General features: G+C 48.9%; 2 protein-coding genes across 4 annotated transcripts in view; one reads left to right on the plus strand and one right to left on the minus strand.

The window, feature by feature from the left end:
• Positions 1-21,570, minus strand: part of TRPV5 (transient receptor potential cation channel subfamily V member 5) — a 34,393-nt gene extending 12,823 nt beyond the window's left edge. For 2 of the 3 annotated variants that reach the window (XR_013353382.1, XM_077850225.1), the window contains exons 1-11: positions 21,057-21,570; positions 20,596-20,738; positions 18,354-18,478; positions 17,760-17,972; positions 15,565-15,662; positions 15,277-15,399; positions 14,677-14,814; positions 14,343-14,441; positions 14,089-14,264; positions 13,593-13,739; positions 11,485-11,697 (exon numbers count right to left, since the gene is read on the minus strand). Coding sequence is in view for 1 of the 3 variants with exons in the window: in XM_077850225.1 (XP_077706351.1) it covers positions 11,485-11,697; positions 13,593-13,739; positions 14,089-14,264; positions 14,343-14,441; positions 14,677-14,814; positions 15,277-15,399; positions 15,565-15,662; positions 17,760-17,887 (1,122 nt within the window). In the remaining 2 variants the exon portion in view is untranslated. Of the gene's footprint in view, positions 1-11,484; positions 11,698-13,592; positions 13,740-14,088; positions 14,265-14,342; positions 14,442-14,676; positions 14,815-15,276; positions 15,400-15,564; positions 15,663-17,759; positions 17,973-18,353; positions 18,627-20,595; positions 20,739-21,056 lie in introns of those variants that run through there. The other variant, XR_013353381.1, reaches the window with a different exon arrangement.
• LLCFC1 (LLLL and CFNLAS motif containing 1) lies at positions 21,515-23,036 on the plus strand. Its single transcript, XM_077850245.1, has 3 exons — positions 21,515-21,668; positions 21,783-21,903; positions 22,476-23,036. Exons 1-3 carry the CDS (start codon positions 21,633-21,635, stop codon positions 22,652-22,654), a joined length of 336 nt encoding a protein of 111 aa, XP_077706371.1. The 5' UTR covers positions 21,515-21,632; the 3' UTR covers positions 22,655-23,036.
• Position 23,037: the final 1 nt, after the last annotated feature.

Raw genomic sequence — 23,037 nt, forward strand, 5'->3', positions numbered from 1 at the left:
AAGAGATGCTATGTGGTAGGAGATGATCTATGAGATAAAGAAGATACCACCAGCAGGACCCCCAATGGTTGCTGGGAAACTGATAGCTCAGAAAAAGTCAAGGATATAGCCTTTTTCAAAGAGTAGGACCAGACTTAACCAACAGAGGGTAGAAATATTTCAAGTAAATCCTATGGGACCAGGAAAGATCAGAAAAAGAGCTGGTATCTATGTCCCTGGTAAACTATGTGATCTAACAATCTGTGGCTAGACTTCAGTGACTTTGTTGTTGTTTGTTGTTTAAAGAATTGATGTTCTCTTGACAAACTGGTCAATTTTATTTTATCACCTAATGGGCAGTTTCCCTTTAGCCTTGCTTCCAAGGCGGCTCACAGGTTGTTTGTTTATTTTGGTTTGGTTTGGTTTGGTTTTGGTTTTGGTTTTTTTATCTCAGCGCTAACTGAATCCCCCCAACGTCTGTCTTGAAATTCAGTTCATGGGCCTCGTTCTTCTTCTTTGCCCTCATGTTCCTATAGCATCTCTAATTGTAAAACGTTCCAACTCCTTTTGAGAGTCAGGTAGTGAGTAAGTAGTAGTATAAATAATAAGTACGTTAACTATGGAAACAAAATAACATTAAATGCAGAAATAAAATAACTGCATCTGTGCCGTGTGTGTGTGTGTGTATTACATATATTTGTACAAAAATTTTGAATTCTTTTTAGAAGTTTGTATCTTGGTTAAATATGTCTGGAAAACTGCCACCAACCTTTCTTTCATTGGCTCAACTAAGTAAAAGGAACACCACCCTTCGGCCCAGGGTTGTGGGGATCATGGCGCCCCTAGAGGACAGTGGGAGAGTGACATCAGCTATTCCCTCAGGAAATGAAAGGGTGAAACCCCAACTGATGGAGATAGTTGGGGACAGTTTTGGTCACCACCCTCTCCTGGGGCGTCCCCTCACCACCACCCCTCTGATTGTTTAACATATTCCTTTACAAGTTGGAGTTCTGGGGTGCCTGGGTGGCCTAGTCAGTTAAGTGACTAACTCTTGATTTTAGCTCAGGTCATGATCTCAGGGTGGGGTGATCAAACCCCATACTGGGTTTTGCCCTCAGTGGGGAGTTTGCTTGAGATTCTCTCTTTCCCTCTCCCTCTGCTTCCCCCGCCGCAGGCTTGTACTCTGTCTCTCAAATAAAACAAAAATAAACCAAGTAGGAATTCTGGACAAGTTCACCAGTGAGTAACAGGTGTCCCAAGCTTTGTCACAGTTTCACTGGGATCTGACTGCCGTAAAGTAGATGCCTCCACAACTCTGTTCTCAAAAGTCCTCTCCCCTAAACCAAGCCACACAATGCCATAGTCTCCTGAGGGCCCCCTTCCTTGCTGCTGTCCAAGACTACCATACAAGACCCTCATGTAGAGGTTTTGTCTTTAATTGCTCTCTCTAGAAAATAAAAGGTAATATATATGTGTAAAAGTTGCAATAAAATAATGGTAATTTATACAACTCAATAGTGAAAAATAACAAATGATCTAACTAAAAACTTGTCAGAGGAACTGAATAAGTATTTTTCCAAAGAAGACATATAAAGGTGATCGACATCACCAATCACTAGGGAAATGCTAATCAAAACCAAAGTGATATATCACCTCATACCTGAGAGAATGAATATCATCAAAAAAAAAAAAAAAAAAAAAAACCAGGGGATAACAATATTGGTGAAGATGTAGAGAAAGGGAACTCTTATGTGCTATAGGAATGCAAATTGGTGCAGCCACTGTGGAAGACAGTATGGAGGTTCCTCACAAAATTAAAAATATAGCTGCCATATGATCCAGCAACCCCACTTCTGGGCATATATCCAGAAGAAATAAAAACAGGATCTTGAAGAGATGTCTGCACTCCCATATTCATTGTAGCACTACTCATATTAGTCAAGATATGGAAACAGCCTAAGTGTTCATCAATGGATGAATGGATACAGAAGATATGGTGTATATAGACAATAAAATATTATTCAGCCACAAGAAAGCAGGAAATGTTGCCATTTGTGACAACATGGATGGACCTTAAGAGCATTATGCTAAGTAAAATAAGCCCAACAGAGAAAGACAAATACTGTATGGTGTCACTTATATGTGGAATCAAAAGAAAAATGACAAAATCCTAGAAACAGAGTAGAAAAATGGTTGCCAGGGCCTATTGGATGGAAGAAATAGGGAGAAGTTGGTAAAAAGGTATAAACTTTTAAAGCTTTAAGATGAATAAGACCTAAGAAACTAATGTAAAATGGTTATATTTTAATGACTATAGTTTATTATATAAATGAAATTTGCTAACAGAGGGGCACGGGGTGGTTCAGTCAGTTAAGTGTCCAACTCTTAGTTTCTACTCAGGTCGTGATCTCAGAGTCATAAGATCAAGCCCTGCATGGGGCTCTGCATTTAGTGGGGAGCCTGAATGAGATTCTCTCTCTCTCTCTGCCCCTGCCACTTGTACTCTCTTTCTAAAATAAATACATAAATCTTAAGAAAAAAAAATTTGCTAAGGGAGTGGAATTTAATTGCTCTCACCAAAAACTAACAAAGAAGATAAATATGTGAGGTAATGAGTGTATTAATGAACTAGCTGGTGGGAACCCTTCCACCCTGTATACATACTCCAAATCATTGCAATGTACACTTTAGATACCTTGCAATTTTCTTTGTCAATTATACCTCAATAAAGATGAAAAAGTAATGTAACTATTGGGCTTCTAAACCACTTTGTTTTTCTTTTGGTTTTAAGGAGAAATCTAATGTTTCACACCAATGTATTTAAGGTTGCCTTTCGGTTTAGAATAAATAACTCTTTTCAAAGTTAAGACAGATTTTCACATTTTAAAAATGGATAATAGTGGGATGCCTGGTGGCTCAGTGGTTGAGAGTCTGCCTTCGGCTCAGGGCGTGATCCTGGAGTCCCAGAATTGAGTCCCACATCAGGCTCCCCGCAGGGAGCCTGCTTCTCCCTCTGCCTGTGTCTCTGCCTCTCTCTGTCTCTCTGTGTCTTTCATGAATAAATGAATAACAAAAAATTTTTTTTAATTTTAAAAAATTAAAATGGACAGGAGTATTGAATTTGATGAATGGCTTATTTATATCTATTGAACTGATAATAAGAAATCCCCCTTGAGGGATCCCTGGGTGGCGCAGCGGTTTGGCGCCTGCCTTTGGCCCAGGGCGCGATCCCGGAGACCCGGGATCAAATCCCACATTGGGCTCCCCGCATGGAGCCTGCTTCTCCCTCTGCCTGTCTCTCTCTCTCTCTCTGTGACTATCATAAATAAATAAATAAATAAATAAATAAATAAATAAATAAATATTAAAAAAAAAAAAAAAGAAATCCCCCTTGGGCACTGGACGGGATGAGCACCGGGTGTTACACTATATGTTGGCAAATCGAACTCCAATAAAAAAAATATACAAAAAAAAAAAAAAAAAAGAACTCCACCTTCATTCCTTCATTAATCATCTCTGTGAATTAAATCTTAAACTCAAGCAGGGAATGAACTTTCCCTTGAATTTTTGAGAATTTTATTGCCTGAAGACTGCATTCAAGATTTTCTGTCTCTATTAAAAGGCTTTTGGGATTTGTGGCCTTTCTGAAAGGGCTTTGGGACCAAGATTGTGTTTGGCACAGTAAAATAGAAGACACACTTATTCTCAAGGTCCTGTTCATTCAGTCTCCCAGTTCTCTCTCAAACACAATCCTTTCCCTCAATCCACAGCGCTACTTCCTTAACGCAAACCCATAGTCCCTGTTGTCCAGTTTACCATGAAGCCAATTTCTCCTCATTTGACCCATCCCCTCCATGGTTCTGGACTGGTCTTTCTAAATGCAAATGTCATCACAGGGCTTCTCTGTTCACTACCTTTCTTGGCTCCCTGAAGTCTTCAGAATAGAAGTGAAAGGAAATGGGGTGTATGGATGGTACATCAGTTAAGTGTCTGACTCTTAGTTTCAGCTCAGTCAGGATCTCAGGGGCAGGATCACAGACTCCCTACTGGCTCTGTGCTCAGTAGGGAGTCTGCGGGAGATTCTCTCTCCCTCTGCCCCTCCCCTCGCCTGCATTCGCGCTCTCTCTCTCAGATAAATAAGTAAATAATAAAATCTTAAAAAAATAGAAATGAAGGAAAGATGGGCGTGGAGGGTGCTCTCTAGGTCTTTATTGTAGCAGAAATTCCATTGATAATGTCTAAATTTAATTAATGAATAAAGATATGGAAGCATATTTTTCAGTAGTGTGGAGATAACAATAGGAATGAAAAGTTTAGGGGTGCCTGAGTGGCTCAGTCAGTTAAGTGTCTGCCTTTGGCTCAAGTCATGATCCCAGGGTCCTGGGATCAAGCCCCACATCAGGCTCCTTGCTCTGCGGGGAGCCTGTTTTTTCCTTCTCCCTCTGCCTTCTGCTCCCCCTGCTTGTGCACTCTCTTTCTCTCTCTCTGTCAAATCAATCAATCAATCAATCCAAAAAAAAAAAAAAAAAAGGAATGAAAAGCTTAAAGAGGTAAAACCTGGTTGCCTTCACAGAATAAGACCTATGTCGGGAGGGGCTGACCCCAACACTGGTGCTCTTCATTATGCTTGCTCTTTGATTTTTTTTTTTTTTTATTGGTGTTCAATTTACTAACATACAGAATAACACCCAGTGCCCGTCACCCATTCACTCCCACCCCCCGCCCTCCTCCCCTTCTACCACCCCTAGTTCGTTTCCCAGAGTTAGCAGTCTTTATGTTCTGTCTCCCTTTCTGATATTTCCCACACATTTCTTCTCCCTTCCCTTATTTTCCCTTTCACTATTATTTATATTCCCCAAATGAATGAGAACATATAATGTTTGTCCTTCTCCGACTGACTTACTTCACTCAGCATAATACCCTCCAGTTCCATCCACGTTGAAGCAAATGGTGGGTATTTGTCATTTCTAATAGCTGAGTAATATTCCATTGTATACATAAACCACATCTTCTTTATCCATTCATCTTTCGTTGGACACCGAGGCTCCTTCCACAGTTTGGCTATCGTGGCCATTGCTGCTAGAAACATCGGGGTGCAGGTGTCCCAGCTCTTTGATTTTTAAATCATGCGCATGTATTCTTTTAATTAGAAGTGCCACTGGGAGATGCGAATTTAAATAAATAAATAAATAAATAAATAAATAAATAAATAAGGCCTGAATTACCAAACATGATGTACAGAACCCTTGCTGGTCCTGCTCTTTCTCTGTGTCCTCATGTTCTATGTGACACTCCAGCCACATTGAATCACTGGGGTTCTTGAGTGTTATATCAGGCCTTTGTGTGGACTGTGCCCTTTTCTTAAAATGCCCTCCTCCATCCTGGTTCCTAGCTGACCTTTACTTAAGCCTGAAGACTCAAGTAACAGCATTTTCCTTCTGGGTCTCCTTACCTGTCCCTCCACACCTACCTCAGGGGCTCTCTCAGAGTCACATGGCACCACTCTGCTTATAGACCTACCCAGCACACTGTAATCATCAGGTATTCCATGTTTCACCAGTAATCTCAGAGCTCCCTGAGAGCAGGAGCATCTTACTCCTTTTGACCCACAATGCACAGTGTAGTGAATGCTCCATTGATTTGAAAGAAGGAAGGAGAGAACAGAGTAGGTAAGCAGCCAGGTGCACACCAAGGATGATAGGAGAGTTACAGAAGGGAGATAAAGAAGGAATTAGGAAGCTGGGCTGGGGAAACCCATCTGGAGGTGAATGGGGAAATGGTCACAAAGAATTGGGCTTTTCCGGGATTTTGAGATTTGTAGCTCAAGGTCACCTAAGTGGGCCTGGCTAATAATATACTGAGAAAATACTCTAGCCTGCTCCTCTAAAAATAGATGTCTTTCAGTAATGACTGGAATTCTTTACATCATCATAAGGCTTGGAATTTCAGGAGTTGTCAACAGCCAAATCCCCTGAGGAGGCTGATCATTCATACTTCATTGAAGTGAGCCTAATGACCTTGCTCTCATTTACCAGCTGGCTGAGCTCATCGCCTCGCCTCGAAGGAAATGCCCAGAGGGGGTGGGCATAGCAGAGTCAGAGTCACCTGTACCAGGGCGGAGACGGGCAGGGAGCACAAGCAACCCAGAGGAAGTGGGAAGACAGCAGAAACAGTGCTCAAATTCTAGTCCTAGACCTTCTTCTCCTCGAAACCCTAGATGGCAAAGGAATGAAGTTTCCAGAACGTCCTGCTGGCTCGTAATGAGGAATTACTCTTATCCTCTAGAGTACGCAGGGGTTCCTAACCAGGGCTGCTCCTCATGTTTGGTGTCCCTCATCCTGAGATTAGGAATAGCTGGACAAAGTTGAGAGTGTGGCAGGTGCTGGGGGCTCCTCAAAACCAGAGCCATGAGTTTCTCAAGCAAAGGGACCTCTAAGAAAGAAGACTGGGTTCCAGCACATCACTCTGGAGAGACAAATGGCCTAACTTGGTAGTTAAAGGTAAAGCAGATCAAAACCTGATACCAGTGCTGCCCTTAGGGGCTGCTGAGTGTCTTTGCCAAAGTACTTAATCTCTCCTGGCCTCAGGTTCATTGTCTTTAAAATGGTGATACTTTTCCTTAATAATTAGGGTATCTATGTGGATTAAGTGATAAAATGCATTGTCATCCAAAATATGGTCCACAGAATCACCACATCAGCATCCCCCCAGCAGCTAGAGATCCCAGGTCTATCAGAATCTGCATTTTAACCAGCTCTTCCAAGCACTGATGAATACATGTAGCAAGCCCTCAGCACGAGTTATTTTTTACCTCCTGGCCTTCCTACTTCTGTTTATCTCTTTTCCTCCCTAATTTGCTGTGCTGGTCCCACAAAAAGGTGGTTAGGGTCCCTGAACAACAGTGTGTAGAGTTGGATGACAACTGGATTTTCAAATAGCTGTGGTGCTTTGGATTGTTCAGACCTAGTGAGGAATAATGATGTGTAGACAAATCACTCCCACTGATCATGACAGGTAAAGGACAATTATTATTATTTTTTTTGCACAAAGCAAATTTTTAATAAACGATTCCTGAATTATTCAATCTGTTTGCTGATTTCTTAGTTATTCTTAGGACAGTGTTATTTCTCTTCTTCTTTTGTTAAATTTTAATTCCACTATAGTTAATATACAGTGTTAAATTAGTTTCAGTGATTCAACAATTTCATACATCACCCAGTGTTCATTGAGATAAGTAAGTGGACTCTTAACCCTCTTCACCTATTTCACCCATCCCCTCTGATAACTATCTGTTTGTTCTCCATAGGTAAATGTGGGGGGTTTTTTTGTTTTTTTTTTGGTTTGTCTCTTTTTTCCCCCTTTGCTTTGTTTCTTAAATTCCACATATGAGTAAAATCATATGGTATTTGTTTTTCTCTGACTTATTTCACTTAGCATTATACTCTCATTCATGCCATCGCAAATGGCAAGATTTCATTCTTTTATAAATGAATGGAAACCTATGAGTCATTCCTGCCATAGGCTGCTCCGTTCTCCTCTACATCTAATCCATGGTGCAATAGTGATGTCAACCCCCCAGCACATCTCTAGGCCATCCCACCATTATCTCTTGCTTGCTGAACTGTAACAGCCTCTTAACTGGTCTGCCCACATCCACCCTGGTGCTCTCAAACCTGTTCTCCACCTTACAAACAGACATTTTTCTAAATCCAAAGTCTCGTCAAGCCCCTCCTCCATTTAAAATCCTTCTGAGCTTCCCATAGAAAGCCCTTCTGACCTTTGGCATGGAAAGCAAAATCTTCAAGATGGCCTCCAAGGCCCTTCATGGTTTGAGAAGGGTCTGCCTGGACAACCTCATCTGGCAACTCCCCTGAGCTCCTGTGCTCTAGCACTAGCTCTTCTTTTAGTCCCCAGATGTTGGCAAAGTTCTTCCTGCCACAGGGTTATTGTGTGTGCATGCTTACTGCCTAGGACCAACTTTCCACCTCCAATTGGTATCCAGCTCTCGGCTTAGGTATATTCCTCAGGGACGCCTTCTCTGGCTTTTTTTTTTTTTTTTTAATTTTCATTTATTTATGATAGTCACAGAGAGAGAGAGAGAGGCAGAGACACAGCCAGAGGGAGAAGCAGGCTCCATGCACCGGGAGCCTGATGTGGGATTCGATCCCGGGTCTCCAGGATCGCGCCCTGGGCCAAAGGCAGGCGCCAAACCACTGCGCCACCCAGGGATCCCCCTTCTCTGGCTTTTCAGCATGCCTACGACCCTGTTACAAGCTCTCGTAGCATCCTCTCCTTTTTCTTGTCATCTGAAACAATAATGTGAATTGTAACAATCACAGGTTGTGATGACATATCGATTCATTTACTTAATGTAAATCAGTCCATAGACTCCAAAAGAGCAGAGATCATGCGTGTTTTGCTCAGATCATTTGAATTCCTAATGCCTACAACAATGTCCAGGCTCCATAGGCTCTCTATGGTTATTTCCTTAATGAACAAATTAATGAAATTTTTTGGGGGGAAAAGGGTAAAGGAGAGATTGAGGAAATCTTCAGGAGACAGAGGAATTTCAACAAGAGAGTGATGCCCTCTTGCGGAACAGCCCATGAGGAATCTAAAGGATCAGAGTGATTGACTTAAGATTGGAAAGTTGTAGACAAATAGACATCAGAAATGGAAGCCAGTAGTTTTCAGCCCTGGCTGAATATTATGATGGCTCAAAGAGTTCTCAAAAATACCACTGATGGGGTAGGGGCGGGGAGTGCGGTGGTGTGGGGCTCAGTTTCGGATATTCTGATTTATTAGGTGTGGTGTAACTTAGAAACCAGTATCGTCACCAGCTTCCCATCTTGGTTAAAAGCCACTGATCTAGTAAGAGGTAGGATCTGTGCAAGGTCAAACAAATATTTGGTTTCAGAGTTAGAACTAAAACCCAAGCCACCCAGACTCCCACACATTGAGCTTTCTGCTCACCTGGAAATCCCAGAGAACTAGCGCTGCATCACATGTCGCTCTGTCCAAACCAAGGAGACATTGAATGGGGGTAGGAAATCAACTCAGTTCATTAATAGAGTTCCTAGAAAACTCTGGAAAAGCACAACTTTTATGGCTAAACAATGAGGAGTCAGAGAGAAGTCACCCCTCATATATCTCCAGAACTTGGAGACACACTGCATTCCATCCTCATATCTGTCTGCTTTTGTGTCATTTGTGCCACGCATATAAATAGCTGAGTTTTCCCTCTCGTTTCAACTGTCCTGAGAAGGTAACTCTGGGCTGCTCTCATGGAGCCCAGTGACTTCTCTGGATCCCATGAGATCCACAGAGGAAATCCTTCAGTGACAGAGAGAGCCCTCTGCATCCAGATTTATTAGTCTAATGGGAGAATAAAGTACTCATTTGTCTAAGATAAAGCTCCGTGGGCTAACCAACATGTCAATGGTTATATTGATCAAGTTGAGACACTACCGGTGCATTTTCATTTTTCCAAAACTCTCGAGTAATAAAAAGTAGAAAAAAAAGAGATAATTTCCTATTATTTAAGAAGTCCAGTATATCGTGAAATCAGGATCTATCAGGTCATGGTGATAAGTTTAGGAGCCTCTGATGTTATCCAGATGGACTTACTACTGAGTGAGAGGACACAGAGATTCCAGAAGCTCAGAACAAAGTTCAAGGAGTAACTCCAAACCGTAGGGACCTTCCTTTGGTGGTCTTCGCTACCTGAACCCCTTACAAAAGCCTTCTCAATCTCTTAGCCCTACCAAGAAAAGAACATTGGAAAGTTATGAGTCTTCTATTTGGGCCAAAGTATTTATCATCTAGGTGGAAGACAAAAGGGTCAAAATGGTAAGGGTGGGGGAGGAAAGAAAAAAAGAAGGAAGGGGAGGTGCTCTCAGATGTGATTCTGTTCCACCTGGTCCTGAGGCAAGGGAGTGGGGATCTGCTAAATAGAGACCACCCAGATCAAAGGAACATGTTAGCCCTGTGCCAAACAGCAATGGGCACGGAGAGAGGAGACTCAGAATAATGGATTATTCAGCATCACCCAACTCTGAGGCCAGAATGCTATCTACATTCTAAGTCCAGAAAATCCCCCAGGTAAGCTTGAGACAAAGGAAGACTTTTCAGACAACACATCTGAGAAACAGGGCCTGGAATGTTGCAAAAGCCCAACTTATTCATTGTAGGCATTTCCCCCATTTTCAGTCTCTCGCTCACCCCACGGGCCATCTCCTCAACATCCTGTGTGGCTTCCGTGCCAGGGCCAACCTCCTTGCCCAGTTTGAGATGCATGGAACAGAGCCTCCCCGCCAGCTCACTGGTGCTCACTCTAACCAGGCAGCCGCATCACACTCTGAATTGCCCTCTCCAGGCAGCAAACCCAACTTTGCCAGACACCGGCTCTGGATCCATGAGCACACTGAGTTGATACCGAGAGGCAGCTGCAGAAGCAAGAGAGATGGAGTATCCTGACCCACTCTGGAGTCCAGTGAAGCTCTACTCTATTGCCTCTCTGGGTATTCCACTGACTTGACTCAGGGTTTTTGCTCCTTGACTGGGCAAGCAGCTTAGCTTTTCTTTCAGACCCAGACTTACTCTCTTCCTAGCCGAGGCTGCATCATACCTGCGGCTGGCCCATCCTGCAGAGAACATAGATCTCCAGTCACCTCACTCTTACTTGCCTGGCAAAATTCTTCTTCCTCTGTCTTTTGCTTTCTGCCCACATACCTGCACCCACTCTTGACTGTTTCAGGTCACCAGGACGACAACTTCAGTTACCCATGAACAGTAAACCAACTGAATGCAGCCATACTTGATCATATATGTTCAGGAACATTCATTAGAGTCTACTTGTCCTGTCCCCTACAAAGGAGAGAATTTGCTCCCTTCGACTGCAGACTCTTAGAGCTACTCTCTACCTCTACTGAGCCATCCTCACCACCCTGGGCCTCTGAAGGACACTGTAGAATAGCAAGCCTGCAGGCATCAAAGGAACCTCAAAAATCATTTACATCAACCTGCTACTTAATCCGGGCATCCTTCTGCAGCAGACCTCACGGGTGGTCAGACACCTGACACATTATCACCAATGCCCTCATGTATCGACAGTCCACAGAAGAGAATGCAGGCCAGGAGGGATGTCTGTGTTGCCCTCACAGAACAGAAATGGACTTAGAAATGGACTTAGAATGCAATTTTCCTCCCTTTTGAACAAGAGGCCTTGCAAATTGTAAGGAAGTTTACAAATGTATGATGTTTGTAATACTAAGCGTTCTTTCAGGGTTAGTGAGGAAACCCACAGCTCCCGGGGCAAGTGCGTTTTTACTCATTGGGTCACCTTTTTTCGTCTCCTATCTCATGGTGAATGTGTGTCTGGGTGATCAGGAGCCTGCAGCTGCTGGAGCCCAGTGAGTAGTGCCTTTGCTGGGGAGTAACCCTCTGCTCTCCTGCACCAGCACCCCACGATACCACTCCCCTCCGGCCTTTTCCAAGAAGTGTCACCTGCAGTAGTTTCTGCTGGAGGACGGTGTTATCCCGGGGGTCTGTGCGGTTGCCCATGCGGAACTTGAGGGGGCGGTAGATGCAGCACGTGGTGAAGCAGATCATATAGAGCGTGTACAAGGCACCCAGAATGTAGAAGTACCGCTGCCCATATTTCCTCCACTTGAAGCTAACCAGTTGCTTCACTGGGGTCTGTTCCAGGATCTGGCGAGCCTGTCATGGAAGGAGAGCATTGATGGGACTGACATAGTGGGGCGTGCAGGATTTCCCACCAGGTCCCAGAGGGCAGGGAGCTAACAGCACCATCATCTTTCCTCCAGTTAGACAGCCATTTCATTCACAGACAACTAGTCAATGTTGGGCCTCCTGTTAGTGCTGCGGATGATCTATTATAGAGGCAAACACAAGGCCCCATAGCACCAATGAGGGATGAGCGGTCATTAGTGGAGCGAGGCAGGGGCAATTAGAGATCTCTCCATGAAATAGCAGCAGTTACCAAGGCAGGGCGGTGAGAGAGGTCATCTCCAAATGAGGTGTGTCTGGAGACATGAGAGGACCCATGGGGAGAGCAGGCAGGAGTTATAAGGGGTGACATAGATAAGAAGCTGACCATTGCACATTGCAGATGCCACAGGAGGGAGCTTGAATGGTCTTTCCAAAGGCAATGGGGAGCATTGGGGGGTTCAAGCCAGGAAGCAGTCACATTTGCTTTGGAAGGAGAGGAGCAATAGAGGCCCAGGGGGTCAGATGTGGCCATAATCTCAACCCCCAGGGTGGGCTGGGGCTCTGATATGAGTACACATTGAAGGGGTTAAGCACACATCAGACCGTGGGATGGACGGGATGATGCATTTGAGAAAGTGAGAAAAGTCAAATTCAAAGCACAGCTGGAGGAACTAACCATTAGCCAAAACAGTATCTTTTCCACTGAACCCACAGGGAAGGAGAGGTGATGGGCGGTTGCTGATGTGTTTGGCAGGTCGGGGCAGACGTGGAAAGAGCTCCGGCCAGAGAGCCTCTGTTTGTGCCATAACTGTGTGGGAGTCTGGGCTTCTGATGGAACTAAGCAGGAAATCTGTGAAGGATGTAAGAAGGGCTAGGAATTTTGCTAGGAATTTTGAGGGAACGTTAAAGTAGCGGGAGCAAGGCGAGAATAAAGCCTGTGGGAGAACACTGAGAGCTCTCAGGGACCAGAGACCCAGGATTTGTGTTGGCACAATTCGCACAGAGAGACTGGGGTTCTAATTCCTAAGAAATCCTGCTTGAAGTTTATCTGGTTCCAGGAATATTCTCTGAGCAAGATCACACGAACTGGCCTTGCAAGCTTTCGTCTGTCAGCACTAACGAGTGTTCAAGCTTTTTGGTCCTAGAAGGGTTCCCAGGACTGTCATGTTGCAGATAAACATCGGAAATTATATCTTGCCACTATTTTGGAGGCTCCTGCTCGAAGCATTTTCTCCTCTCTGCTAGAGTCTTCATCGAAGTCTCATTTGACCCCGACACTCCATTCAGTGCTATCTGAATGGCATGAGTGGTCCCCCCACCCTCTGGAAAGCTCTCTTTCTGTTCATCTTCTTGGTAATTACCAAATCTCCCTTGAAGACCCAGCTCAAGCCCTTCCTCTGAGACGTCTTCTTATCCAGGACAAGTTTCTTGACCTTAGTTTTGCTGTCACTGTGCATAGCAAGACCCCTCCGATGGCATATGTCATACTCCATTGTGATTACGAAGGACAGGGACTGGAATGTGGGGAGGCAGACTGACACGAACTGGGATTTATTTATTTCTGTATTCAGTTCCTTGGACAGCAGCTGGGACTCAGAAGGTGTTCAAGGTGGAATGAATGAATGAATGAATGAATGAGAGGAAATGACTTCCATTAGGAGAGTCTCTCAGCTGAAATGTTCGTATGACAATGGCAAGCACAGGGGCCAGAGCTGGGCAGAGGGAAAATGCAGTCAGATTGGACTTTTCTCCCAAAGGCCCCATGGTTCTGTTCTCATCCCCAACTATGAAAAGGCAGGGAAGTGTCTGGAAACCAGGGTCTGGGCAAAAAGACCATCTTTGCTCAGATACTCAACACCCCAGGTCCACTGTGGCACCTGTACCTCTCGTTTCTTGGAGGAAACCACCAGCTCTAGAAAGGACACATCCTCTCCCCAGGAGTCGATCTCCGTGAGGTCGTAGAGAGTGGAGGTCAGCGGCCCGTACGTCCACTGGATGTGCTTCCGCTTCTGCATCAGGTGCTGGAACATCTGAGGGGACACGGTGCGAGCCCGGGGTCAGCGTGAGGAGCGGCCGCGGGAGCCACTCCGCTGGGAGGGCTGCTGCCCCCCACCCCCGGCCCCAACGACCCGGGCCCCACCTCCGTCGCCCGAGCCCCCCTGTCTCTGCTCACCCGTCTTCCCCACCAACCCTACAAAGACCTGAAGGACGAGGACAAGGACAGGCAGAGGGACCAGAACTTGGGTGACCAGAGCCGACACCCCGGGGGGACCTTCTCAGAGCCTCCCGGCCAGGGATGCCTGAGGCTGAGGCTGCGCAGGGCGCCCTCGGGGGAGCCGGAGAGAAGCAGGACCCCCGGGCCCGCCGAGTGTCCCTCACCACGGTGTTGCCCTCCACGCCGGCCAGCTTGAAGGGGGTGAGGCCCTGGTGGTTGGGCACGAGGTCCAGGGACTGCAGGTGGTCCCTGCGCCCATCATAGGACAGCAGCAGGTTGTACATCTGGCAGGCGAAGGTCTTGTTGGGCTGGAGGATGAGGATGTGCAGCACGGTGTTTCCTGGGGGAGGACGCGGGGTCACACGGCCGCCGCACCCCGGGCCCCGGCACCCCGGCTCCCCCGCAGCCCGGCTCTCACCCAGGGAGTCCTGGGCCCGGATGTCAGCTCCGTGCTCGATGAGCAGCCTCACGATCTCCTCACTGCCCACGCAGGCGGCGAAGGACAGGGGGTGCTCGCCTGTGGACACACGGGGCTCCTTGGCACAGGTGCCCGGTGGGAGGGGCACCGGCCACATCTCAGCTCTGGGCTTGGCGACGCTCGTCAGCGCCACCAGGGGCAGGGATGGAGCGAGGGCCCTGGGGAGGACTGGCTCTGGGCCTCCGCTTCCCCAGGCCTGGAGCCCTCCTCAGCCCACCCGCCCTGCTCTGGGCCCTCCCCACGCCCCTCCTCCCAGCCCGGGCCCCGCTCCCACCAAAGTAGATGAGGTTGCGGGGGCTGCGGCGGAAAGCGGTGCCCGTGGCTCTGGCAGAGACGCTGGCCCCGCGGGCAAGCAGGGCGCGCACCAGGTTCACGTTCTGGTTCACGATGGCTATGTGCAGTGCAGTCTGACCTGGCCCGGAGAGAGCCCTCAGTCACGGGGCCTGTCCTCAGTTCTCTCTGGGACAAACATCCCACAGGTAGACAAGAGGTCCCTGACAGGCCCTGGCATTGATCTGTGCCCTGGGCTCACACGGAGGCATGGGACTGAGGGCTGGCTCTACCTCACTGTCCCCTCCTCTTAACTATTGTGGGTAGGGTGTACATGTCATCACTCTGCTGCTGCTATGAAAGAAAGAAGAGTTTTGTCCTTTAGGGAACATGAGGGGAGTTGAAAGGAGATAAGGAACAGGTAAAGACAATCATGGATGCCTAAGGCCAAGGCCTGGACATCTGCATTCCTTCCAGCTCTAGGCCAACTTTCCTGAAGTCTCTGTCCTGCTTCCCAGCCCACACTTCCGAGGCCCATGTTAAGAGGTGACCTCAGATCCTCCCATGCCTGTCTCCACCTTGAATTCCTGCACAGGCTCCTCACCTACAAAAGGCTCACACAGGGTGGGCTCCTTGACCAGCTCCGGGGCGGCCTCCATCAGCACCATGGCGGCCTCCAGGTTGTCGTAGAGGGCCGCTATGTGCAGGGCCGTCTCCCCCAAAGCTCCTGGAGTGAGACAGGGGGTGGTCACACACTTCCCAGAGCCTCTCGAGGAAGGAGCTCCAGCCCCGGGCACCCCCCACCACCCCCTGCAGAAATCCTCAGCCTCTGGGGACCAGGTGGGGCAGGGGCTCAGGGCCCTTCTCCCATCACACTCAACCCTCATCCCACCTCTCTGTCGGAAGTCACAGTTCCGGTCCAGCAGAAGCTTCTTCAGGACACACAGGTCATTTTCCTTGGCTGCCTGAAGCAGTGGAGACTCTTGGATCCTGGGAGGAGACGAACACGAGTCAGCTAGAGGACGAATCAGACAGGCCAATGGCAGAGAGCGCGGATCAGAGACGTTCTCTACGTAGAATGGACGCGAGTCACACAACGTGCGCACAGACGCAGAGTTGTTTGCTGGACTCTAGCAGAGGCTCCCCTGTGGTTGCATCGTTGTCAAGCTCTTCTCCAGTTGGGGGTGATGGGGGGGTGGGACTTGGGACTCAAATCTCAGGTGGGTGGGGACTCTGTGGGAGGCAGAAGGCCTGGCCCTGCGACCCTGACAGGAGGCCACCGGGCCGGGCTGTATCTTCTAAGCTGAGTAAATGTTTTCACCCCTGCTCCCAGGCCTGCTGAACCGGCTCTCCTTAGGCAAAGGATCCTTGAGAGACTAGAGGGGCAGAGGCACAGACAGGCCAGCTGTGGGGAGATTTGCAAGCTGCCCAAATTCCAAATACCCCTCAGGGCTGCTCAGATACATGTCCCCACCGTGGCCAGGCGGGACGGTTCTGGAGTGGGGTGCGGAGGATCTTGTCCCTCTGCTTTAGCCTGCTCCTGACCGAGGAGGACCATGGCCTCGGGCTTCTCTGAGAGCAGAGCAGCTGGGAGCCGGAGAAGCTCTGTGGAGACAGCCAACCTAAGGCACCTCCTTCCAATTAATCTGTTTCTCCCCTGCCTCGATGAGCCAACCAGGAGATAAAGGTGAGGCCCGTGCTCCCAAGGTGAACACAAGGCAGGTGAGGGCTGTGAGGGAGAAATGAAAGGCAAACAAATTGACCCGTGCAGTCCCCAAGCCCCCAGACCCTCTCTCCCAATTGCCCTGTGAGCCAGGGGGAAGAACTTTTTTATTTAATAAAAAAGCTTTTTATCTCAAGGTGGAGCTTGAGTCTGTCCATTAGAAAAGCGCTCTCGGGAGGCACCAGCAGAGCAAGGGCCAGCCCCTTCTCCATTTCACCTCCTGGGAGTACACCTAAGACTCACCCCCTGTTGGGGGGGGGGTGCGCGCCACACACAGCCTTAGCACCCAGGCCTCTTAGCCCACTGCCCTCGGCGGAGGGGGAGGTCCAGAACCCAGCTCTCTCTGGAAGACTGCCTTACTCTCACCCCAAAGTTCGGAGGGAAGTGGAGAGGCCAAAGGTTCCCTCACGGGGCCTGGGATTGGGGGTAGGTAAGCAAGCAGAGAGCCTTTCCCAAATGAGGGCTCAGATTGTACCCAGGGTCGGCAGCACAATCTGTGAGGAAAAGTGCAAAATGAAAATGCAGGACTCCTTGTTCAAAAATTAAGCATTTCAAGCCGACAACAGCAGTGCATTAAACTAAGTGCAGGGCTTTGCCGAAGGCCACCTGCCTGCAAAGCTGGCCTGGCTGGACCCCAGACCTGCTGAAGTCTGCTCACTCAATCCCTAGGCAGCTCTGATGGGTGACAAGCTCCCCAAATGCTCTGAGGCAGAGGCCCACCTGCAGGATGCATCCCTGAGGTGGCCATTTTTCCATGAAATGACCCGTCCCCGGGGGTACCAGCCCCACCTGACCTGAAGGTGTCCCAGGGGGCAGGCAGGGGCCTCCTTCAATCTCCCTATCCTTGGGATAAGGCCTATACACATTAGTGTCTCAATAAAAGGTTTAGATAAACCGAGTCTCCCTCATCAGCCGGTCTGCTCCAGGTGGCCTACAAAACAGCTCTCCTCCCCTTTTGCGCACAGTCAACTTTCATTCATACTAATGGGAATTCCTCACTCTTTCTCCAGGCATCAAGTCTTCAAAAACCTACGGGATCTCATGCCTTCCCCCCAGTCACTTGTTGCCCATCGGCCTGCACCTGCCTATCTCCCCGCTTCCATTCTGTCCCCCACACCCCTCCACCCCCCAGGCAGGCAGGTGAGAGTCACGGTGTCATTTTGTCCCTGGCTCTGAATCTACGTGGAGTCCCCTCCGGCCCACGCAAAGGCAGCTGGGGTCTGTAACAGGTGGGCTGGGTACACCCAAGTGCCTGGCCTTGAATGCTGGGTGGCTCCAAGGGGGAGATCCGCCCTGGGTGGATCGGATCGGGAGGGCTGGGAGCTCGGTGAGGGGTGGGATGCAGCATGACTGGGGCAGCCTACCTCTTCTGTTGCAGCATGTGGGCCTCATCCACGTGCTGATCCCAGTCTTGCTCTCTGACCAGCCAGGAGGCCAGAAGTTTCTGGAGTTGGACCCAGGGTCCTTCTGCCTTAGGTAGAGGAGCCCCCATATCTTCTCCTTTCAGGTGCTGGCAGGTTAGGGAATGTGGTTAAAGGAGCCCGTCTGGGACTCCTCAATCCAGGAGGAGGCGGAGTCTGTGTGGAGTTGGGAGTGAGAGTGAGTCTATCTGCCCTGTGACTTGTGTATGCAGCGTGCAGCTCATGGGATGTGTGTGTGTGTGTGTGTGTGTGTGTATGTGCAAGCATGCACACACCTGCAGGCACTGAGGGGAGTAGGGGCCCTGCCAGGAGAAAGCAGCTTTACCTAGAGGAGGAGGAGCTCTTTCTAGAGAGCCCCTGGGGCTCAGAACCTGCCCTAGAGCTGGGAGGGGCCGGGGGAGGGAACTTCATTCCTGGCAGTGGGCTGGGGCCACAGCTGAGACAGGGGAAGGTGCAGGAGAGTGAGGCACCAAAATATAGAGGGGGAGCAAGGATGGAGCCCAGAAGGTGGGCCCCACAAGCAAGGTGAGCACTTACTGGGATACCGGACAGTAGGAAAGTGAAGCCCGTCAGCTCAGCAATCCGACAGGTTCTGCTTTGAATTCTGGCTCTCGGCCCTTACAGATAAGTTAGGTGAGCTTTCTGGGCCTCGGTCTTCCAATCTGTAGAATCGGGCCAATAGTTGTACTGTCTCCTGGAAGTGTCCTTAAAAGCACGGCCCTAAGAGCTGAGCTTGGGTCTCCTTCCACAGATAAGCTCCAAGCCCTGAAGGGCCGGCTGCTTCGCTGTGTTGTGGTTGTCTCAGTCCTCAACCCTACAGCCGGCCTCCTGGAGGCTTCCAGTCCACCCGCCGCTGAGAGACTCAGGAGCTGAGCCAAGGTGGTGGACAGAGAAACCTTGGGACTCTCTCCAGGAATGAGTAGGCAGGACGACTGAGGACAGATGACCTCACTGTCGTGCTTTCTGATAGGATGGGTTCTATTTCTCTTCTTATAAATACATGTTATTGAATTGGAGTCATTTAGGAGGCCAACGAGGTACACAGGAATAGGCTGGGGGCTCTCTTTATGTTTTAATGAGGAGACAGAGCACAGAGAGGGAGGGTGATGTCCTGCGGCTGCTAGCAGAACTAGAACGGGATTAAAGTTGGAAATTCAGCTCCGAATCACCTGCCACCACTTGTTTCTCGGGAACCTTCTGCCTATACAAATGTGAGAGACTTGGGAGGACTCAGGCTAGGGACCTTCCCCCTTGGGGGGTCTTCAGGAGCAGAGGACTCCCCCTTCTTTTAATGTAAGGTTGAAGGATGGACAAAACGACCTTTAAAGAAAGAGAACTGGAAAGAAGACAAATAGGAAAGGAGGAGATGCCAGAGACAAGGGGGAAGCATGCTCTCACCCAGGGAATGGGGCGGTGCCAGCCAGGAAAGGGGAGGCGGTCACCTTGTAGGGCAGTTTTCTGCTTTGCTGGGGGTTGGGGCAGTGTGGGGTGGTAATGGCCTCTGAAGCCTTGGGACTTCCAGTCTAAGGAGATGGACGAAGCGATAAGCTTGAGGTGGGGGTTGTAGATGCGCTGATAAGTGGGGGCTGGCAGAGGAAGGAGCACCTGCCTGCCGAGGCAATACTCAACCCATAAAGCTAATCCTGGAGGCAACAGGGGCAGGGAGGGGCTCGCCCGGTCAGAGCCGCACAGAGCAGGTGTGCAGGGGCTCTCCACCAAGGGCTCTGTCCTTGGGTCCAGGGTGGGGGGAAAGAGGGGGGCCCAGGAACAGGTCCCCACCTCTGGGTCTCCACCCGCTCACCTGCCCAGGCCCACTGCACAGGCTGCTTCTATGGGGATAGTTTTTGATAAATATGGTACAGTACTGTAAACATATTTTCTCTTCCATATGATTTTCTTAAAATTTTTCTCTAGCATACTTTACTATAAAAATACAATATATAATGCAGAGAGCACACAAAATCTGTGCTATTTGACAGTTTATGTTATTGGTAAGGCTTGTGGCCAACAGTAGGCTGTTAGTAGTTACATTTGGGGGAGTCAGAAGTTTCACTGGGAGTTTTGACTGTGTTGGGAGTGGGCGGGGGGTGGTCAGTGCTCCTAACCCCAGGTCACTTTAGGGTCAACTCTAGGGCCTAATCTTTAAGGAATTTCCTGCTTTCCTGTGGCTTCTTCCCCTCACTCCTCCTCCCTTGGCATATCCTTCACATAACCCTATTTTTCCCTCCTCCTTTTTCATGCCCTCTTAGCCTTCCGCCGACACAAACACCTAGGACCACTCTCCCTCAGGTAGCAGCATCTGTGCAGTGATCATGGCCCCGGGGGCCCAGGAGCACCTCACTACACTGTCAAGTCCCCTTGATGCCAAAGCATGACCTGGATCTTATTTTTTAGGAAATACTCTCCCACTCCACAGCCATGTCAGGAAAGGGTTTGAATACTACACTTTAAAACATCAATAATGATTTTCACTGAATGGTGGAAATATTATCCCTTTTTGCTTTTTATACTTTTTAAATACTTTTGTAATAAAAAAAAATGAAATGCAAGGAATGGTGGTCAGTACAACCCAGTTCTTTCCACATCAGCCTGCCCCATCCCCAGGTGCCCTCCCCACCCATATGCACAGAGCCTGAGATGGCTTCTCTTTTGCTAGGAACCAAGAGGCTCCTCCCCCAAAGTAACCAGATTAGTGATTTTTTTTTTCCACCCAAGCATTGTTTCCTGGACCTGAAGGTCAATGAGTGCAAGGTAGGGGTGAGCAGGGTCACTTGCTTACTTGAATCTTTCTTCCCCCACCATCAAGTGACCTCCTGTACCACTCTCCCGTCACCTGGACTGGACCAGCAGGAAGTTTACAAGAGGTAGTATGGCTGTCAGAGGGGGGCCTCCAGGTGTGCACATCTGCTAGCAGGGCTCCATCTGTGGGAAAGAGTCTCCACTTGTACTTCCATGTCTGCAATTCTCTCTTCCAGAAAGGGTCCATGGTCCTGCCCCTGCATTTGGTAGTTCACTCAGGCATGGGATGCATGGGCTCCAGGAATGGTGTGAGCTGGTTGTGATAGCTCAGGTGTACCCACAATCTCCTCCCACCTTCCCCAGATCCCCTCCTGTGTCTCATGGTATACATTGATTTCTGGCTGTCCAGGCAGGGCTTCATCCCACCCCCACCCCACCTCATGTCATCCCATCCCAACCATCTCTGCTCCAGGAAGTAGATAATTAGCCACAGCCTATTACCGCCAACAGGTCTGTGCTCATCAGGTTCATGGGCATAGTGGGCCTTGCGACACTGAAGCAGGTTTCTCGAGATCTGTTATTTGGGCTCCTCATCCCTCTGCCACACTGGTTCTTCTCTAAAGAGAAGAATATCTGCTCTGGGTCTCATCCTATACAAGCCACTTTTTCTTTAGAGAAAGGCCGCATGGAAGAGAAGAAGATGTGATGTCTAGAATCAAAAAAGTTGGTCAAGGGTCCTGCTCTGACCTTTATTGTCTGGGTGATGTTAAGGACAAGAGTTGTGTCTTTTATGAAGCTCGGTTTCCTCATCTATATAATAGGTATGGTGATCCTACAACTTTGAGTCCCTGTTACTGTGTGGATCTCATGACATAATCAATGTGAAAGGACTTTGGAAACTCTTCAGTCATTTGGTTGCCCTCCACAGGATGACCCACTATGATCATTCTAGAAGCTTTTGCTATCCACTGTTGGCTAATCACCACTTTCTTGCCTGGCAATGGAACTCTCTAATGACCTGAACGAGGAGCAGGCCCATGGTTATGATGTCACAAAGTACATGAAGTCAGAGGTCCCATGGAAGGCAAGGGAAGAAAACGGTGCTGGGAAGTGGTAAGGGTTGGGACAGGGACAGGGGAGGAAGGTGGGGGAGCCAGCTGGGCACTGGGGAGTTGGGGGGGCCAAAGACAGCAGATGGGCAGGCCCATGACTTCCCTGGGCTCCCAGCTCTGCAGGGCAGCATTCCTGGCAGCCATCCTGCTGCTGCTGCGGGTCAAGGTGGTGAAGCCTCAGAAAGGCAGCCTGGACTCCAACGAGAAGAGTCAGACTGAGGAGATACCCTCTACAGGTAGGTAGAGAAGAGAAGATAGCATCTGAAATGAGGGGTCAGATCTCTGGAGTCAGCCCCCCACTACTTATCAGGCCCATGTGAAACCTGAGATAGGTTTGGGTTGTTGGAGAGAAGCCCAGTCCCCTATTATCGTAGTGTGAATGAGTCAGGTGAAGGGTTTAGGGCAAGGTTCTTAGCCAGGGCCATATTCAGGGGCACACCACAGGCTAGCTGAAAGTGCACATGTCCTTTGTGTATGGGCACAGGTGCATTTGTCTGGGAAGAGACTCTGGTTTCCATCCTTCTCGAAGCCGGTCCCTCCATCCCCAAATGGTGTAGTGCTTTGGAGGAGGCAGTTTGAGGTGGAAATGGTGGGGAACAGGTGTGCTGTGATTGAATACACATAAGAAGAGACTCTAATGGAGTAACGGGACAGGGTAGGTGCAAGTGGACTAAAAGCCCCAGGCGGTAACTTCTTCCCAGATTCTCCAACTCTGTCCTCCTCCTGATACAGGTGCGGATTGGTGGTGGGGAGGGGGGAGCACGTTAGGATCAACCTTCTCAGAACCTTCCCCTGTCCCCTGTTCCAGACCAGGACGAAGATCACCTTGAAGAGCACTTTGTGGCCTCCTCAGTGGGTGAGATGTGGCAGGTTGTGGACATGGCCCAGCAAGAGGATGACAAGACGTCAGACACAGCAGCTCTTCGTGACCACCTATTTGACCTTGCCTTCTGCTTCAATCTGGCCAGCATCATGGTTTTTTTATGAGGGACATTGAGGCTGAGGTGGTGGCCTGGTTTCTAGATGAGGACCTGGATATCTACCTCCGCTTCATGATAGCTTACTGACCCTCTCTCCCCACTAGACTCCACGCCACTACTCCCAAGAGTGGTATATATATATATATATGGCTTCCTGCCTCTGGCCAGTAGCTCTTCACCTCAGGATGCAGCAAAGGGAGAGACCCTTTCAACTGCCCATTGTCACAGCCTGACTGCCTCCCCACCCTCTGAGTGCCATCTCCCAGGGCTGGAGATACCAGACCCCACACCCTTCTCTCTCCCTGGCCTCTCTTGGCTCTGCTCGAGACAGCATGTTAGGGGAAGAGGGCAGCAACAATAAGAGTAACAGCAATAAAATCCTGAAAACAC

This window comes from Canis aureus, chromosome 15, assembly GCF_053574225.1.
Source record: "Canis aureus isolate CA01 chromosome 15, VMU_Caureus_v.1.0, whole genome shotgun sequence".
Classification (NCBI taxonomy): Eukaryota; Metazoa; Chordata; class Mammalia; order Carnivora; family Canidae; genus Canis; species Canis aureus.

What these genes read in the sequence shown, in the direction of transcription:
- LLCFC1 (XM_077850245.1), top strand. Translation starts at nt 21,633, where the DNA reads ATGGAAGGCAAGGGAAGAAAACGGTGCTGGGAAGTG. An exon ending in GAAAACGGTGCTGGGAAGTG is followed by an intron (nt 21,669 to 21,782) that starts GTAAGGGTTGGG and finishes CTGGGCTCCCAG; the next exon opens with CTCTGCAGGGCAGCATTCCT. An exon ending in TGAGGAGATACCCTCTACAG is followed by an intron (nt 21,904 to 22,475) that starts GTAGGTAGAGAA and finishes CCCCTGTTCCAG; the next exon opens with ACCAGGACGAAGATCACCTT.